Here is a 20259-nt window from a genome sequence, read left to right as displayed (position 1 = left end):
ACATTGTTGCGGCGCAGCGAATTGTCGCATGGTGAAAGTTCAATTTTGTTGCTTCTTCTTTTGCGGAAAGTATTGGGCCCGGAACGCTTCAGTTGCCGGATACTCTTATTATACTATTGCGATAGCAACTATATGAACATTCCAGGCACATTACTGCCGTCGCCGTCGCCCTCATGTTTCGTATAAAATGTGAACATCAGACATGGTTCGGGTCACACCATAATTCATTACCATCTTGGTTATTGGCTCTTGTGTGCGCAACGGATGCCCACGATTTTGAGCTGCCGCCAGAAAACGGAGAAGTTCGGCGCTGCCTAGACTTATCTCATCCAGTATCACAATGAGGGTGACGACTTCTTGTCTGCAATTGTGATCGGGGACGAACCATGGTACCACTACTACGAGCCTGAAACACGACGGCAAAGCTTACAGTGGAAACATTCGAATTTACCACCCCCATGCAAAGAACGCAAAAGCCGGCATTTCCGCCGGAAAGGTGTTGTTGACTTTTTTTCCGGTCGTCTGGGGTTATTACTAATGGAATTTGCTAAAATTTGAGAGACTATCGATTGTTTCCGATATTGTGAGACGCCGGAGCGGCTGCGTGTCGCAATCAAGAACAAACGACGTGGAAAATTGACGAATGCGGTCATCTTGTTCGACAACGACGCCCGTCCCCACGTCGCTGATGTGGTTAATACAAAACTGGGAAAGTTTCACAAAGATCCACAAAAAGCCAAAGAAAGGGCTTTCTCGCAGAATAGGTAGTCTCCAAAACCTGACGTTCGCGACGTGTCTCAGGCTCCGGCAATAGCTTTCGCCTCATGCAGTTGGCAAAAGCGTAGCCTTTGAGATCTAAGTTCAGTGTGGGCCGTCGCTGGGGCGTAGGTTTGGACACCACATATTATAGAAAGCAGAAATAATATGCGAGTATAATAATGAATAAAAATAATGTATTAATATTCAACTTCAACTTTACGCATATTTTATAAAGCGCTGTTCATCTTCATAACACGGTCTGCATCAAGATTTGCATAGCCTCCGAGATTATAAAAAAAAAGCGTAATGAAGCCATTTGTCCTCAGATAGACAAAATTAGCGCAGTGCACAGACATAAAAAAAATTTGAGCTATGACAGAGTTAGTAAGGGCAGAAAGAATAAACGAAAGATAAACTCTTGGAAATTTTATGTCTGACATACAGCGCCATTTTAAAAAGATTAAAATTCACTGTGCTGAAACAGACCAGTGTAGCCCAAGTTTTTGCGGGAAAAGCTTCGCGCGTTATTCTTCGTGCGGTTGCATGTTGTGCGTGTCGTTGTAGTCTGCTGTTTGCTTTACGACGTTTAGTGCCTCGAAATGCAGTTTGCAGGCCACAAGAGACGACGGCACGTCGCAGTCGGCGATCCCCTGGCCGAATACGCTGGCCGGAAGACGCTTTTGCACTTCTACAATATTCCTCCTACCGACAACATACCGCTGAGCGACTTCGAAGAGGTCGCCCTCGAAAGACTGAAGGGTAACGATATACGCTTTCATTGAGCGTTTTCTGAATCTGTTTTCATTCGCGAGACTACGACTTCGTGCCTGATCGCCATGTCGCGGTGTTTCCCGCTCAGTGCTGAAAGTTTTCGAGGTCGCCGAAGCCAAGTTCAACAACAAGCGCTCTCAGGACTACGCCAGCGCCGTGATGGACGACCTCCGAAAGCAGAAACTGAAAGCCTTCGTTAGTCGGGTGAGGTTCTGCAATCCCACACTACCGGTGGATGTTGTTATCATAACTGTAGTGCGTGCCTTGCAATCGATACTCGCTACTGTTTGACGTGTGCCGTGGCCCGTATATGAGAACTATGTGGGATCTAGCCGTGTCGTGACTCCGACGCGCAGCCGAAAACTGCATTCCCAACAAAGTGTGAGTGCAATCAATTTCGCCGTAAAATACTGGCTGATCGATTACGACTAATCGGCTCGCGTAACTTTAATTTACTGCATGTGTACCTTAATTTTCCAACCATATGCACTTGCATAGTTTCCAATTGACCCCTCCAGCTGCGAACGCCGGTACACCGCCCCACAAACGGAAGAACTTACAAAAATGACGACATTAAAACATGTTTCATTCGCCTGAAGACGTTTCGAATTATACATGCACTGCAAAATTGGCTGATTTGCGCCAAGTGCTTTAGAAGATTGTAGTGGAACAAAGGCTTCTTAGCGCTGTTATTGGCTTGCATCACGCTTTGGTTAGCCGATAATCGAACGAATATTGCAGAGTGACTAGTATGTGCTTTGTAGTTGGCTCAAACCTTTCAGTATTTATATATCTATACTTTTCGAGTTTTCTAAGCGAGGCCCTGAAATGGCTGAGTGTTTTGGAAGCACGCTGCAATAGCCCATCTGTTCCAGTTGATTGATTGATAGATAAATCTTAACATTGAAAAGGACTGACTCGGAGGCCTATAATAGAGGGGGTAAATAGAAGGGAAAGGAAGATACCATGAACAATGGTCCAATATCTGAAACATTTTGCAGAGGGAATTGTTGCACCTAAAGAAGTTTGAATAAAAACGTAAAACTTTCTTCTTGGTTTCTGTATTATATGAGATTGAAAATGACAGAAATGGGATAAATGCAGCGCAGTGAAAGACATTCATATTTGCCTTGTTTGCCTCCTCGTCTCTCAATCGCGCTGTTTATTTGATAAGACAACATAAAGCAAATGTCGTATTGGTGCATGCTTCACTTGCCTGTTTTCATCACAACAAACGTCAAACAGTTTGGCCAGTTTTTTTTTTTTATGTGATAAATGCTTAAGAAGTTATAATTTCGACAAAAAAATTGTACCCAAAGTGGTTAATTAGAAGGTGCTAGGTGTTTCTTCCTTCTGCCTGTTTATATAAGTTTTAACAGTTAACCGGCTGCCTCTTGTCCTTTGCCAGATAACCGACGACAACGGTGCTGCTATTGTACGCAAGGACAACTTGTCTTTCTTCATCCTTATGCTTGCCTTCTGTGAAACGTGAGCCAAGTTGTTTCTGCTGCGTTTATTTTTTATTGTCACTGTGGGAGCATTGATGTAATTTAAATTAAAGAGTTTTTCAAAGCAACATTCATGTCATTGAAATTGAAGGGCCTTGTAGAATCTTTTAGATGTTATAGATTACATTCCGAAATTGATGGCTGGATGAATAGATGATGAAGAAGCAGAAATTTTTCTGGTTGTCTTGCTTAGAGTAAAATTATTAAACAATGTTGCATGATGGAAAGAAAGTATCTTACTAAAGAAAGAAAATGGTCCGTCAGCCAACAGTAGTATGACGGTACAAGCATGAACTAAGCACAAAGTAGATTAGTTTATGGACCATCCTGCCATTACTGACCCACACCTTTTTCTTTTAGCTGCTGACAGGCAGTGAAACCAGTCAACACATGTGGAGTAGTTCACTCTGAATGTGCATGTGGTAGTGATTTCTCATTTTTTCCTGACAAACCAGGCAACTAATTACAGCAAATTTCTTTTTGAATACTGCAAACTGAGAAGTTTTATCTTCCTGTCAAATATTAGCATAAGCAGCTATTGTAAGTGGGACTTCACTCTTTTAAAAATTGGAATAAGCACATAGGTTACTTTGCAGGAAGTGGAGTGCATGCTTATTGCATAATTAGAATACAGTGGGAGCGATACTATATGAAGTCACAAGATTACTTATGCAAGTGCATTTTGACGCCTGCATACTAAAACATATATCAACACTACTAAAAAAAATTCAGAAGTGGAGCAGTCTGCTTGATGTTGGTTAAGTATGCCTGCAACACGTTTGTTTCACTGTTCTTTAAAAATAGAAATAATGGAATCGGGACTTTGCAAACACGACAAATTCAATCAACTGAGACACTTATATTTATTAGTGAACCAGAAGCCTACACGTGATGCTGCCCATATGTTCCACCACTTTCAGCCCAGCAAACCTGTTGCCCACATTCACTTTTATTAAAACGTAAATTTTGCAAGGACAAACCTGCTCAAGTACTCCTTCTGTTCCTGTGCAGTTGCTGACTGGAACATTTTGCTTGAAGTAAGGGCTTGCTTGTTAGTTTGTGCTCAAAGGACGCATTTTTTTCCCTAGCGGAAATGACTGTGCACGTAGACAGAGACAAAAGACAGAACTGCTGGACTTCGGAACTTTTCAGAACTTCAGAATAGCGGCACATTTTCCGTAAAGGAAGGCTTCCTATGTGCCCGTCAATTTCCTTGTAGCGTAAAGCCACAAGCGTACCTTTAAGCACTGGTTCGATGCATAAATCAGTGCAGGTGCTATTCTCTGGTCAAATGGGACACTGTTAATGTTAACGAGTTTGTATAAAAGGTTGATGGTCAAGATCTCCATAGAACTGGCGATACAACAAATGCTGTTAAGAGGGAAGAAAATAAAGCTTTTGAACATTGCCTTCGATCTGTACAAGAAATAAGCGCCTGTGCTACCTCACTTTTATGCTTCCTTAACTCTTTTCTTTTATAAACATTACATTGATTCTAGCACTTTTATTATGCTGTATTGAGTGCTTTTGAATTTCAACATTCTGAAATGTTGAAACTGTTCCCATTAATTGAATTCTTGTCCCTTCTGCTTGGGCATTCTGGTCTGCAATATTCGGTAACTGAAATAAATAAGTGCTTTATCAATAATGCATTTTTTCTCGAACATATTGGTCTGTAATGCCACCAGGAATTTTATTGTGGTACCTTTTATTTTGCTGCCCGAATTTTTTTCTTAAATCACTGCCCGCACATGCAGTTACCAATTTTTGTCATTGTCAGCCTTCCTTACATTTTGTGCCAGCTTTCACATTTAGTCGTTCATTTCCTGACCAGCTTATCTCAATATTGATTGTCCAATCGGCAAAGTTTAAGGGAAAAAAAAGACTAAAAGAATGTACAAAATTAAAGAAAAAAATTAATGGAATATATGTCTGGCCATTACAAAGTGTTATGGCAGTGCTACTAAGGTTGTGCAAAACAGCTTTGAAACTATTCTGAGAACAAGCAGGAAGAAAAGGCGAGAATTGGGCATCATCACCGCAAAGGCTCACACTAAGGCTTCGTTACTTCTGGCTTACACGACCTCTGAAGTGCTGCTGGAAAGCTTTCAAATGACTAGTTGTATGCTATGTGTCTCAAGGGCCATGCAATGAGTAATGGAGCTGGAGATGGTAGGCATAACATTAAGAGGTCAGAAGAGGGCAGTATAGGTTTGTGAGGAAATGGGGGTAGCTGATAGCTGAAAGGGGCTGGGCCAGTTGTTCCATGAATTGGAGTTGGGCGGGCCATGTAGTGCATAGGATAGATGACCGCTGGCCTAATACATTTACAGAATGGGCACCAAGGGAAAGGAAGCGTATTTGGGGACAGCAGAGAACTATATGCTCTGATGGAATTGGAAAGTTTGCCGGCTTAAAGAGTGTCAGCTGATGCAAGGCAAGGGTATCACAGGGATGGGAGTGCTGCGCCAATTGTGCCAACTTGCACCAAACCATCAAGCTGTGCCAACCTGTGCCAAAACACTACTTTCAAATCAAGCTACCAAATTTAGCAGGATGTGCATGTCTAGTGAAAAGCACACAGCCGTAGACTTGCTTTGGCTAGCGCTTAACCCGGCAATCTCAAGCCTAAGTAATCTGTTTCAGCGTTGGCGTCCTTGGAGTGTGGGCACATTTGGTGGCACAACTGTAGCTAGGCCGCAAGAAAATGAAAAATATTTATGCTATACAATGCCTTTTGAATATTTTATAAAAGTGTTGCATGTTTGCGTTCATATCATAGGCCGGTCGGGAAGGAAAGCAGCACTGAATGAATAAGGTTGTAGTCTGCTCATCGTATAGCTTATCAGTTTCGTTATGAATTTTAGCGCTTGATTTTGCGTCCTGTTGGTACATCTGAGTCGATAAATTGGTGAATGTTGTTCATGGGACGTTGTAAATCTATTTTGCACGTGCACCACATACGGTTACCAGGTTGATAGGGTAGCACGCTGACAAACGACCTGCTTGCTTTCACAAAACTTCTTGGTAACAATTATCCAATGACAACTGCAATCATCATTCATATTTGGCACTCGGGCTACGCTATTTTCTGCCCGGCCACACCACACAAAATAAGGTTCCTGCTGCCGCAAAAAGTAAGCCAAGGATGTAAAGTTTCATATTTAGTCATCCTTAATGGCGAAATTGTGATCATGATCAAACGTTCGGCGAAACCGCAAACCTTCAAGATTGCGTTCATGTCAACGATATTCACTACGCCACTTGCGCAGATCAAGTCAAAAAATTTTCATGAACCATTGTTCGGTGAAGAAAATATCAGTTGCCATCGTACACTAGCTTTATGGAGCCTGTGGCAGAACCACAAATAAGCCCAAATAACCATGCTTATTCAATATATTGGACGACGACGCGAACTAGAAAGTCAGTAAGCAAACATGTTTATCCCTTTACTATCTTCAAAAATATCTTGGACCTTTTTCCTGGCAAGCAATGTGAAATACTGGTAAACATGCAGTGACCACTACGTCTGTGGTATTCTGTGGTATCCTGTTATCTTAACTGAAAGTCGCCAAGAATTAACAATTATCTGAGGGCACTACGCAAACCGAGTTCAGTGTACCTTGATGGGTGTTGTTCATGGTGGCCACTGTGAATATTTCTCGTTCATTGTGCACGAATACTTTTAATTAGCTCAACTTATAAATTAAGTAATTGATTGATTGAATTAAAAAGTTGTGCATGACGTTTACAAATGACCGATAACAGCATTTAAAACAATCTAGGATTTGAGAAGCACCCGCTGTGGTGGCATAGTGGTTTTGGTGTTGCGCTGCCAAGCCTGAGGTTGCGGGATCAAATCCTGATCCCGGCCGCATTTCGACTGGGGCAAAATGCAAAAACACCTGCGTACTGTGCATTGAATGCACGTTAAAGAACCCCAGGTGGTCAAACTTAACCCGAAGTCCCCCACTGCGGCATGCCTCATAGTCATATCGTGGTTTTGACGTGTAACACCCCAGAGTTTATTTTAATTTCATTTGTTAAGACTTCTTTTAACAAGAAAGAAAGCCCATGAAATAAATGAATAAGTAAAAACCCACTGCACACCAAAGATTGCATCAATCTTTGCATAAACCTCGTCAAATAGGGGCATTGAAAACGAGCAGCTGCGCTTTTTTTTCTCAGCACGTTAGAGTTGCATCAGCAGTTTTTGGCGTGTATCTTCAGTCCCTATCAAAAGTGAAGTAGCATGCTCTTGTAACAGTTCGCTTTCTATGCCATTATAAGACCGTGGTCTGGGTTTGCACGCTTATGATATGCATGATGCACTGAAGACGATGTTTACGTCTGAGGCCACTTATATTGCTGGTGCGGGGATCCGGTATCGCTTTGATATTTTAAATTTTGCAGGCTCTTTCTTTTTTTTCGGAAAGAAGGATCAAACAAGACCTAGGTCACTATACACGCTGTAATAGTCATTTCTCTACGTATTCCACAACCTTTGCATTCACACCTTATTGAATAAGTAAGGTAATAAATGTTAGTTCATTAGAATGAAATATTAGGTGCTTGTTCACGATAGAAAAAAAAAAAAACTTGCATTAACGCTGGACTGCCAACATAGGGTGAGCGCTGTTTATGGAAAGCCCTCGCTTATTTTTTCTTGGCCATATTTACCAGGCACAACCAGTGCGCAATTTAATGGTGGTTTCTGAGGAACCTGTATGGGTTTCCATTGTAACTTCAGGCTACTGTTGGGTGGAGGACAACCTTTCCCTGTCATGAATTTTGCTCGCCTTGCGGTCTTCTTCTGAACTGATCTTCTGTAACGTAATAGTATTCTGCGACGTCAAATAAAGAACATCTTTTCTTCATATGCTTGTATTTCACTAATACTGACATTTATCAAGCTGCTCCAGAATGGACAATTCATGTTCCAAACCTGCTCCGAAGTGTCAAATTTGCTGCTCCCAGAGCTGCTTCAAAACTTCCTTAGCGGTTTCCATCCCTGGTATTATTGCAGAGGGAATATAGACAACTGCCTATGACGATTGTGGACCTTGACAGTGCACATTTTGCATTTGCTTCATTCAATCTGCTTCTTTGCCTCTGTGCTACAAAGATCTGTGATACACTTCCCTTTGCCCGTATGGGACTAGGAATGTGCAGGAGATTTTCCAAGTTTTTGAACGAGGTTATTGCCAGTGAACTGAAACTCTGCGATTGATTATGGTTTATCGCTTCTGGGTAACCATCCAACAGTTGTGTCAACTTTGGCTGCACTGGGCGGTCATTAGAGCATGCTGCTTTGAAAATGTTCGCATAACGGGAATACTAAGGGATACCCCAAAAAAAATCTCATTGTGTCTGCTAATATATTGAATTAACATTGATTGAGGGTCGGCTGATAGTGAACTGTCATCTCTCAGCTGACAAAAGTCATAGCTTAAAGAAAAAGAACACTGAGCCGTAATGGGATGTCAGCAAGTATCTGCTGTTTCTTTTCAGCTACTCTTTTCTTGAACATATGGAAACAGTGCAGGGACAAAACAAAGGAGGAGGATAAACAAAGTGCTGACTGTTAACCATGATTTATTGTGCTTAAAGCTATGTCATTGTTCCCATCTTTTCACTGTTCCTCATGTTCGTATATGTTCTGAGCAGCCCAAATAAGCACTGTTTTACAGCGGATCACTTTTCTTGTAGACCTGCACAACGGCGTTGGTTTACGAGCCAAGAGATGGACCTTTTTCGGTTTCGATTCCAAAACGAGAGTGCAGCTGGCATCCAGGCTTTCCTCAAGGACACCAACATGGAGTTCACACCAGTGCGTTTAGTTTTTTATGGATTTATATTGCTCCTTTATTTTGTATTTTTATTCTGCACTGCTATTAAGCTTTGTTTGGCGTCAGTAATTATGATGTGTGTGCCGACTTTTGCAGATCTCTGCAGATGAGAAAGCAAAGTATTTTCAAGAGATAGTTGCTGCATCACCTGATATGACAGCTGCAAAGCTGGATTCCATGGATGTTTACAAGGTATGACGAATCATCTTTAGTTGCGAACCAGCAGTGCATTGTCTCAAAATTAAAGGTAGTTTTGACATGGACAATACTAAAAAAAAGAAGAACCCCTAAAGAAAGAGCATCACACGATCGAAGAAGGAAGTCATGAACATTGAAATAGCTTGCTCAGATTTTTTGCCAGCTGCAGTTGAACAGCAGCAAGCACTTGGACATTATTGGTACGATGGTTAAGAGAGTCATCAAGTTCAGTTTAGCAATTCGTATTTTACCAAAGCAGCATGACACGTGCTGCCAAAGCGATTATATTTACCTAAATGTAAACAAACCCTCAACCTCCTTCCGATCCCGTTTTCCTTCTTGGCCTTGACGAACCACACAAGAAAAAGTTTTCAGATTTGAAACAGGTGAAACATTGTTGCAAGAAGTGAGCTGCTTTTATATGCATAAAGTAAATTTTAGGTGATTTAAAGCCATTTCAGGCATAAGAAAGAAACAAGAGATTGGTCTTGATAAACATCATCATTGACACATTCATTTATAGCCACTCACTAATGTTTCCACTTGATGTGCTGTCACTTGTGTCACAGCCAAAGTTCCTGCTTTTGGTTTCAGCTTTTATTTTTGTTGGCGCTGCCTGGAATGCCTAACTTTTGGAAAAGGCTTTTCTGCATTAATGGCTCATAACCAATCAGGCACTTACATTCAAAAGTCAGCGAAGGGCTTGCATTGCACAGATTTTTTTAAAGGTGGGAGAACATTTTCTACCCTATTAGAAATACTTTCATGCAGGAGAACAGCTTATCTAATGCATAAGGACACAAAGTTGGGCAAGTTGGTACGGTAACATATTCTTGATTTGTAGGACAAAGTGACACAGGCACACAGAATAGAAGTCAAGATGAGCGCTAACTCTCAACTAAATCTTAAATGATGAAATGGATAAAATGAAATCTATTGATTCATTGGATCCAGAATCGATACACTGGCTATGAAAGATGTCTTATTGGGGGGCTGTGTGGTAATCTTGACCATCTGGGGTTCTTTGATTTGAGCTTAAATGGAAGTACACAACTTTTACTTTGCACCACTTTTGGAATGGGGCCACTCCGGCTAGTAATCGAACCCAGAATCTCGTCCTAACAGTTGCAGTGCCATGGCCAACAAGCCATCGAAGTGGGTGAGGATACAAGCTGAGGAAAAAGGAAAGCGTGGGGCACGCAAGGACAGTAATTGCAGTACCAGGCAAGCGCCCTAACCATTTTCTGCAATGCAGGTATCCTTCCTCGACGTGCTTCCTCTGGTGTCAGACCGAACTGTCTACCTGCGTCACGGCGAGGCGTACGTGCCGAGCGAGTACCTCATCACGCTGGTTGAGTCGCAGTACCGGGCACATCTGTCGCACATGCTGGCGCAGACAACGCGTATCTTCCATCGCCTCGAAGAAGACGAACGCATCGTGCCCGTCTTGCGTGCCCTGGCCAACTTTGATGCTGGCAGCGGGTTTGACGCTTCACGGCCTACGGACTCTGTCAGCCCCGAAATGATTGACCAGGTGCGTACCATGTACTTGGCCTTTCACCGACTGCGTAATCCTGGCTTCAAGGCTGGGACACCTTACAGTACTATCGCGAATTATTGGAGCGAGGTTGGAAAAGCAAAACACATCTTATCAAATGAAATCAATGCCTATTTTCATTCCATGGAGATGCATATTGAGAGACAGGGAAAAAAAGGACTTCTTATTTTTTGGCAGAGTTAGGCTTATAGACAGCCCCTGGTTAAATTACGTGGTGGTAGTAGAGTTAGGTGAAGCCAAGACTAGACAGACGCTGAATTACTATAAGGTGGCACACAAGAAACAAAACCTTACTGATATAACAGTAAAGAATCACAAAGGTTGTGATCACATCAAGCAGACAAGCAATGAATCCTTTGTAGATACATACACAAACACCCTAGAAAACGAATAGTGGAGCAGTGACCGCGGTATTTCTATGGTAGAGCACTGCCGATGTAATGCGGAAGATGGGGCCTTTGCTCCTGCCTGTGAGAAGTTCTTTATTTACGCTTATTACTTCTGCATTTTAATTGAAAAGGACAGTCAGTCTTCCCTATTCCTTGGCTTCATTGTGTGTTTGCTTCACGGTGTTGAACTTACAAAAGTTGAGCCCATTGGTTGCTTTTGTTCTTGCTCACTCATTGCATAGTGAGCATGCTACTGTATTAAATTCGTCAGCCTTAATGCCCTGAAGTAGCATTACCGGTTTATTAGCCAGTTGCCTGCTCCCAAATTCACGTATGTGATGCCGGAGGTTGAAGTGATGTCCTGGATCCACCACCACAGACACTTCTTATTTCTATGTCTCAATTAACAGACAGCAAAATTTCTGAAAATTCCTGTGTTCATTTAAACTAAGGAGATCTCTGTGTAGATCCTTGCATAAGCTAAAGGCATTGTTGGAAAATTCTCAGGTGCCTTTAGGGTGTTCGCACTTAACACCTAACACTGTTTTGATTGCGTGCTTACTGAGAGCTTGCATAGATCTTCTTTTTTTTTTGTGTGTGTGTGTGTGTGTGTGTGCCAGCAGAATTGACCATTAGTGTGTTTGCTATTGTAATAGATTAGCAGAGCATCACCTACTAGTTCAAATGTATGCACAACACTCATGCATGGTGCATTTATGTAAATACAGTCAACGACTGAATTTTCGGACGCCCAAATTTTCGGACATGCCTGATATTTCGGACGTCTTCGCGGCACCGCCACGAGCCCCACAGAATCAATGTATAAGGACATCTGAAGTTTCGGACGCTCGAACCCCCCGCCGTCCAATTTTCCGGACATTTTGACGGACGGAAGGTCTTTTGGCTCCTCGCGCAGCGCCCTTGAAAAGGAAATCCACTTGCAGCTGAAGCATATCACCGCTTTGAACCACAACTAGCCGAATCTAGTCGTCACACACCGATTTGGTCTGGCCACGCTGGCTATGTTCATCGCCGCACTTCCGCCTCCGGCGGAGTTTCCGGAGCGGCGCCATTTTGTTTGTTTGTTTGCGCAGCCCACGTTTTGGCTAGCGTGGTGTGTGGTTGTCTGTTGTGTCAAGTGTGCTCTGCAACGCTAGGCCTAGGTGCTTCGACGCTCGTCAGCGAACTCCACTGTTCGCAACTTGAGGATTTCGCTTGCTTTCGATGGCACCCACTCCGTCTTCGTCGTCCTCGCCGATGGCATCGAAGCGCGGAAAGCAGTACCGTCGGACGACGTGATCAACGACCTACGCTCTACTGGGGTTTCCATACCCACGGAAATAACTTTTGAACAGTTTGTTGACGCTGACAACGAGCTCGACTTCCGTGCAGAACTGACTGACGAGGAAATAGTCCGTCGGGTTGTGGGGGATTCAGAAGCACGACCTACTGTATTATACAGTAGGTCGCGTTCAGAATCCGATGTTGAAAATGAGGAGCCAATGCCTGCGCCACCTACAAGCGCCGAGTTGACGCGAGCACTGTTGACTCTTTCATCGGTGTACAGTGCTGACATGACCCTTGCTCAGATCGAGGCGAATATGATCGCATGCAACCGGAACGCCGTCAAAACAACAATAAACAAGTTCTTCAAGCCACTGCAGCAATAACACCGGCTGCCCGACGATGCACATGTACATAATAAACCGGCAGTCGGCTGCATACAGAGTTTTTGAATGTCTCTTTTTATAGCCACTTCACTGATGCTGTGGCAGGGTTTCGGAAGCCTGTTACTTCGCCCTTTACCTCTAGATCTGAGAAAAAAATAAAAAGGGTGCATTTTTTTGCATGCATTCATTTTTTCGGACTGCCTGAATTTTCGGACGTTTTTACGTTCCCTAGAAGGTCCGAAAAATCAACGTTGAATGTACTGTATTTTCTTACATATAAGCAGTGCCAGAAATTCAAGTATAAAGTGAGTGTGCAAAATGTTGACTTCACGTGCAACCGTACTGCATGCAGCCGTAAACACCGCACTTGGTGGTGAAACTTGCTACGAAGCCGGTCGGCATTTCAATAAATGCGAAAGGGAACGTGACAATAAGTGAACATATGAGAACTAGATTGTTTTGGGAGCTTCAGTTCGTGCTGAAAATTGAGCTGCATTGTTTCCGTAAGCATCTAAACTGTGTTATGTGCAGTTGGTAGCAAGAATTATAAGTGCAATTTCCTTTTTGTGTTTTCTTTTTCAAGGTTTGCAGATCGGGATGGGGTTGATGAACGGAGCCTGGTTGTACGTGCAAAAATGTGGTAGCACTTTGCTCTCTGTTCTTGCTTGCAGCTGTGTAAGGAGTCGTTCCCGATGTGTATGAAAGCAATGCACGCTGCGCTGCGGGCAAACCATCATCTCCGGCACGGAGCCCGCATGCAGTATGGCCTGTTCCTGAAAGGCATTGGCCTTGCCCTTCAGGATGCCTTGCGTTTTTGGAGGGAGGAGTTCTCCAAGCACGTTGGGATTGAGAACGTGAGTATTTAATTTTTGCTGTCATAAATATGTTCACGATAGGTTGCATACAATAAAACATGGGGACAACAGCTGGATTTACTTGCTAGTGGTATTTCGTTAAAAACAGGCATGCTTACAATAACCATGGTAACATGGAGGTGCACACCAATAGCGTGGGACATCATAAAACATTAGGACTGTGAAACATTATTTATTAAAACAAAGCTGTGCTGAATAGTGGTGTGATGACAGTAATGAAATTTTTCAGATGCCCGTGAGAATTCACCTCACCTGACAATTATGACGGTATGGTCTCGATATAACGAACTTCAATTTAACGAAATCATCGATATAACATGTTACAGTAGAACCCCACTGATGCGTTCCTCGTTCGTATGTTTTCCTGAGTTTAATGTCTCTAAATCGCAGTCCCAGCAAAGTGCTCATAGACACCTCTGTATTAGAATCCCCTTTGATACATCGTCGTTGCCGCAACATTCCCATGCAATATGTTGTGACTTTGGTGCATTATTTCGAGAAAATATCAACTGTGCTATCCATAACTTTAAGAAATCTCTAAGAAAAACATCAACTGCGCGAGACACACGAGCTGCGCACTTCGGACCACCACCAACGTGCACTTTTGACACGCCACGGCCTTGGGGGGGTGGTATTGGTGGAAATTTCGGACACCTTACACCGTTCGATATTCAAGCACTGCCTGCTTGACGGCGTGGCAATTTGACCACAGAAACAAGCAAAAGTAGCGATTTTTTTTTTTTTTTTTTTTTGTAAGTTGCGGGCATGGTCATTGGTCATGTCGACAACAATACTTCATCTTTCAAGCGGCATGGCGACTTATTGTTTTTCTCAAGGAAGATGCTATTCCAACTTTTTTACACTTGATGATGATTATTCTTTGGCATCCTGTTCGAAACGGAATGGTGACAAATATTCGCTTAGCCTGCTTGAGTTAATCCAATTGCGCCTAACTGTGCCGAGAGTAGACCTTTGCGCCATCCTGCACGAGAACAGCATTTTAGCAGAAAATTGCACCGAGCCTGCACCAAAGCAAGCATACGAGCGAAACCCTCCTTTCGTCGATGCTTCGCAGCTAGCAAAACTGAAATAAAAACCAACAGCATGCTATCATCATCATCATCAAAGGAAGCAGAGGTCCATCGAGTCACTCTACTGTAGGAGTCATCCTGTTCTACATTCCCGCATTTTTCTCTGGCCGATGTACAATGTAGTACCATCTTGCTGGCACTTTATTGTGGTGTTCATCGAACGCGCATTTTACCGCAGTGTTTGCCGAAGGAGGATGTCGCATTTTAGGATTAAAGGTTAGCTTTCTCTATGTTTTTGGGGGATAGCTGGGTTTTGTAAAAGAGCCGTTGTGATCAGAATTCCATGTGGTTCAGAATGATATTAGCAAGCACATATTGGCTTCTGCGTGTCTGAGTTACTGAATAGATCATGATTTGTATTAGTACGACCAGTTTTACTGCTCGCGTGGATATGGGCCAGGTTGTCAATTCTGGCATTAGGTATAAAAGCTCAGCGTGAACACATGGATGCCGTTTAGAAAGAAAATGGAAACAAGAGAACTGGTGCGAGTATTCCTCGCTGGCCTAAGTGTGTTCTACAGTCACATTTTATATGTACTCTTGAACTTATTTTCCATGACCAGAATTGCGACCGATTTTCGCAACGTCATTTCGCACTCGCGACTCAGCTATCACTGCACCCTGAGGTTCATGACATGTCGGGGTAGCCTTTACAATGGCTGTAATGTTGCACTGCTGAGCTCGAGATAGTAGGTTTGCTTGCGGCTGTGGCGGTCACATCTTGATGAGGATGCAAGAACACTTTTAATGCAAACATGGCAAAGGTGCAAAAATAACATTTGTTTCTACAGCTCTTCTATGTTGCGCATTGCTTTATTGAATTAAATTAGAGAAAGCAACAAGCTACAACACCTTTTATTGCTTTTTACAGCCGCAGATTTACGAGGACTGAGGCTAAATATGTTGCATGGTGAGAGCCACCACTTCGATGGGTGCTGCCACATTTTTGTTGACACGAGACTGTTGCGTCGAGTTTGAACCGCCATGCTATGTCTGTGAAATAGCGTCGCCGACACAAACCCTAAACCGTCTTTGCGTCTCGCACATTCGCAGTTGTGCTGATGCTATTCTTTTTTTTTAGATATATATATATAAAACTCCCAGTGTGTGTAGCATGACATGAGAGTATTGCATGATGTCGTGTTCAGTGCAGGCACGCTTACTTGATCGGTGTTGCAGTGAGCCTTTGCCCACAGGCCGTGACTGTCGCACTGTGTTTCATCCTCGGCTAATAAACCCACATTTGTTGACGATCTGTCTGTGGTGCCTTCTCCACGCCGTGACGGAGAGTGGCAGAACCCGGCAGCAACGCCCTTTTTGCGCCGTGGTGTGAAGAAGCGCATGTCCTTTAGTGACTGTGCTCGCAAGGGAAGCCTCGCACAAAAGTCCGTCTCCGCAACATATTCACTGTATCAATTAAAATGTGCATTATATGGTAAGCATATATGTGTTTGACCCGGCATCAAAAGTGCCTGCTTCTGTGCCAAATTGGCTTTTTTCCTGTGCCAGGACTTGTGCACAAGGTGAAATGGCTGTTCTACCACTGGGTGTGCTATGCACGCTTTTCAGTCCATCATTTTTGTATACATCTCCTTTATGTTCTTTTCTTTTCCTCATAACTCCTTGACCTGCCTTGTACCGCTGCCTACACCTGTATTGGATCTGGTCATATCAATCTCTTCCTGCTTTTCTTTTCCACCAGTACTTTAAATATCTCTTAATTATCTCGACTGCTGACTGGTTGAGGCTTCCGTCCACTTTAAGTCCAAGTGCTTCTGGAAGGTGTACATCACTGGGTGAATCCCTTCGCATTCCATTGCAGTGTGCTGAGTAGTCTCCGAAACTTTACTGCAACATGCCTCACCTAGTTGCGAGGATTTGCTTCGGTATGTTTTTGTCCTTAGGCAACCAGCTCGAGCCTCAAACAGCAAGGTACCAACTGCCCTTTGTGTTATCATACAGGTTTTCCCTTCTAATTTCTTTCTTCCTATTCTTGTAAATCACCATGGTCTTTCTTTGTTTCCATTCTTTGCATCCACTTCGCTGTCCCTGTTTCTCTCGCTTCCTCACTTGTTTTTAATTTGAGGGCGCCATCTGGTGGCGGCTGCGAGCACTAAGTGCAGTTAGTCATAGCGCCGGGGAATTACGCTGCCGTGCAATGCAACACATGTAAAGCTTGGATGCCGTGAGTCAAGCCGATACATTGCATTGCTCTCAGCGGGCTCTGCATCACACGCTTCTACGCTCATAATCACAAAATTCTAGCCAAACATTCTTGCAATTTCTTTATAAGTGCTTGCTGACAAGATACTGCCCACCAGAAATATTCGGAGAATATGTGAAATTGCTTTCACTGCTGAAGCTTCACAACCTCATATCAACGAAATTCGCAATTTTATGAAGTGTTCTGCTGCATGTATCACTTCGTTATACCAAGTTTTGGCTGTATGTTATGAAATTTCACCACTCCTACAAAGAAAAACTCATGGCAATAATGGAAACTACTGTATTTACTCGAATGTAACACGACTGTGATTCTAAGGCGAGTGTTCATTTTCCAGTCACGCAAAATAAAAATAGCAAAACAGCAAATGTAACGGGAGATGAATAAGAAAAAGAATGGTACCCTTCATGAAATCACAATTTGGAGACGAGTTCTCTTCACCCATCATCGGCATCTGAGGAGGAGGCAGAGTGTTTCTTGGGTGGAATTCTCCGTGAATAACTTGCGGAGATAGTTTCAATTTTGCGATATTTTGTGCGACTTGGCACCCAACGTGTCCCTGGCGAGTGTTTCTGGCACTGCCACGCTCACCATTTTTGCACAGCGGCAAGAGTGCTGTTGGCCGTATGCTTTAAGGGGAGTGCGTTGCCGGGACGAGCCGAGTCTCGCAAACGCAAAACTATCTTCGAAAGTGATTGCCCGAGAATAAAGTCATCTTCTGTGCCATCGAGCTCGTTTTAAATTAAGCACTTTGTAAGAGACCGCACTACCATTACATTCGAGGGCAGTACCCGGCTACTACAATGTCTACAGAGCCTTGCCAAGCTGCCTCACATTTAAAGAGGGCCTCCCTCTAGTCCTGCCATCCGCAAATCATCAACTTGTTGGTGTCGAACTGCCAAGTCACGGCAGAGTTTTCCAGCTCTCCAGCCATCCAAATTGTTTCACTTGAAGCGGGCGTCATACCAAATGCATTGTGCCGCCATAACATCCTGAACAGATGGAGTGGAAGTGTGAAAGGACGCAGGGCACTGCAGCATAACATCAGTCGCAAGCACAGCGAAAATGGTGTCGATTCGAACAAAAAAAAAACAACTTTTGACTTCAGTCGACTTGTCCATGGATTAGATTGAGACGTTAAGCTACAGTTGCCAACATAACACTAAAAATCTTGGGATTTAGAAAATTATGTTAAATGGTCAGTTTTGCCTTATTCAAACTTACCTCGAGGGTCAAGTTCAGCAATGAAAATTATGAAAAAACTTTCGCTACAATTAAGTAAATACGGTGCTGTGGGTACCAGTGATAAAATGGCTGAATTAGGTGCAGTTTGCGAACGCTCCTTTCAAATCTTGCACTGCACCACAGAAAGCAGCTGCCAAAGCGGAGTAGCGTCTTCTCCGTAAGTGGCGAATTTGACTGATAATGACCTGATGGGCCTGACGATGGGGCACCTTGGAGGTCATAAGCTGGCAAGCATGATGTCGATCAGAGGTGTGAAAAGGCAAATGTATCGGCACAGTGTATGGCGCACTCTGCACGGTGTAGTTCCCTATTCTCCACGTGCCTCACATCCGCACCTGATTTGGTGGTGTTGTCACTGTGTGGCCAGTGACAAGTATGAGTAACGGTAGAGATTGCAGTGCTAAAGGCTAATTCCCTCTCACTTGCAAACAAGTGAGAGGACTTGCCCATCAACATGCCTATGAAGTTAAGGCTAGTGTCTTGCAAGCGATCTCAATCTGTCAGGAAAAGGATGTCACTGCTGAGCTCGCTCTTCATGATCTTGAAGTCAGAAGAAGCTACCGCAACTTGTTGAAAAAAAGGGCAAATTCCCAGCAAAAGCAGTCGAAACTAGCAGACGCTTTTAACGCAAGTAAAAGTGTTTTTCTGTGAGTGCACTGCTTCTGCAGGAAGTTTGAGGTGTAGGTCAGTGACCGATGTTTTTTGAGCTGCTTACACTATGAAAGCATGTGGATGTTTTGTGATAACACCGACTCCGTTGATTCTGTGCATGACACCAACCAAAATTTCCAACACCCTGCTGGATCTCGTACGATTTTTCGGACACGATGTGTGCACAACATCTCAAAATTGAAAATGTGGCCGTGAACAAAGTTGCCACAATTGTTGTAGTTGCCGAAGTTGTCACTTCGCTTCCACGCCATCTTAAAGCGAAGCCTGTTGGCGGTATCTGACGGGTTTTGATGCCGCATTGACCAGGCTGTGTGGAGAGCAGTGGTTCAGTTCAGAGAACATAGCATTCGGTGCCGTACGACTCAGGACGACACCCAAGGCTACGTTGGCAAGCCGCAGCAATTAAATGGGCACGAAAGCTTCGCTTACACCAGTCACCACAGTGCGTTGGACCTGCATTCTGTTCTTTTGGCTTGCTACATGTCGTGCAACCGCTGTGGCGGCAACTTGTCAGGCATCAAACTGTAAAGCTAGCCTCTAGAGTTCAGCATTCTTTTTTTCTTTTCCTTTTATTACTTAATTTGGTTTTCTGGACTTCCAGATTATTTGGATATTTCTTTTGGCCTTTTCTGCGTAAGAAAGAACCGGTCCTTGCATAAAAGACCTCCTTCTGTATGTGCACTACAATGTATCATTCCTAATGTATGTAGTAAACTCGAATTGAATTGTATTGAAAAGGTCGAATTTCAGTGTAGCAAAATTTTGATACCACGAAATAAAGCGCCTATTTAATCATTTCGTTATATTGTGGGTTAACTGTAGTAAGTCTGAAATGGCTACCGCCGCCACATGGTGATGCAGCTTTTGCTGTGCTCTTTCCCTCTCTAAGTTGATATGAAGAAAAGAAATAAGCCACCACCTATCTGCTCTAGGCAGAGTCTGATACCACTCCGTTTAGAATAATCTGATCTAGAATGCATGCTCTCCATTGCCATGTAACCCCTGTATTTGGTCTATGTTTTAGCACAAGGACACATATACGTAAGCCTGTCTATACAGTTTAATATCGCAACAAGAAGTGCCGATTAGGGGGTTGACGTCTCTGTAAGCTGGGTTACGTCAACTGCTGACATTGCATACAGGGCTCCAGGCCCATTGTTTATAGCTCGTACAATGCAAGTAAGGCTCAATTATGAAGCGTCATTGCAAAAAGTAAACCACCAGTGCATCTGGAATAGTAGAATTTGTTTAATCTGCTGTCGGGACATGCCTGCAGGGCATGAAACAAGCGTGTGTTGCCCATGTTCTACTCCTAACCTGTGCTGTAGGGCTTGGCATTGATTTCAAATGGTATTGATTACAATGGAGTGGTTTGGCAATGAGCACATCAGAGGGCAATGTCTTCCCGAAGGCACCTTGAGAGGCCAAGCGTGTGCTGATGCGTTACATT

At 43.4% G+C, this 20259-nt stretch overlaps 1 protein-coding gene across 1 annotated transcript in view; it reads left to right on the top strand.

Moving 5' to 3' along the window:
* Positions 1-176: 176 nt before the first annotated feature.
* The window catches only part of Prim2 (DNA primase subunit 2), a 44354-nt gene continuing 24271 nt past the window's right edge, over positions 177-20259 (top strand). The window contains exons 1-7 of the mRNA XM_050176278.3: positions 177-1518; positions 1619-1734; positions 2939-3018; positions 8748-8868; positions 8984-9079; positions 10341-10619; positions 13374-13556. Coding sequence (XP_050032235.1) covers positions 1359-1518; positions 1619-1734; positions 2939-3018; positions 8748-8868; positions 8984-9079; positions 10341-10619; positions 13374-13556 — 1035 coding nt within the window. The 5' untranslated portion in view covers positions 177-1358. The remainder of the gene's footprint in view (positions 1519-1618; positions 1735-2938; positions 3019-8747; positions 8869-8983; positions 9080-10340; positions 10620-13373; positions 13557-20259) is intronic.

The sequence above is a fragment of the Dermacentor andersoni genome, chromosome 9, assembly GCF_023375885.2.
Source record: "Dermacentor andersoni chromosome 9, qqDerAnde1_hic_scaffold, whole genome shotgun sequence".
Lineage (NCBI taxonomy): Eukaryota > Metazoa > Arthropoda > Arachnida > Ixodida > Ixodidae > Dermacentor > Dermacentor andersoni.
This window is presented reverse-complemented; position numbering and strand designations above follow the sequence as displayed.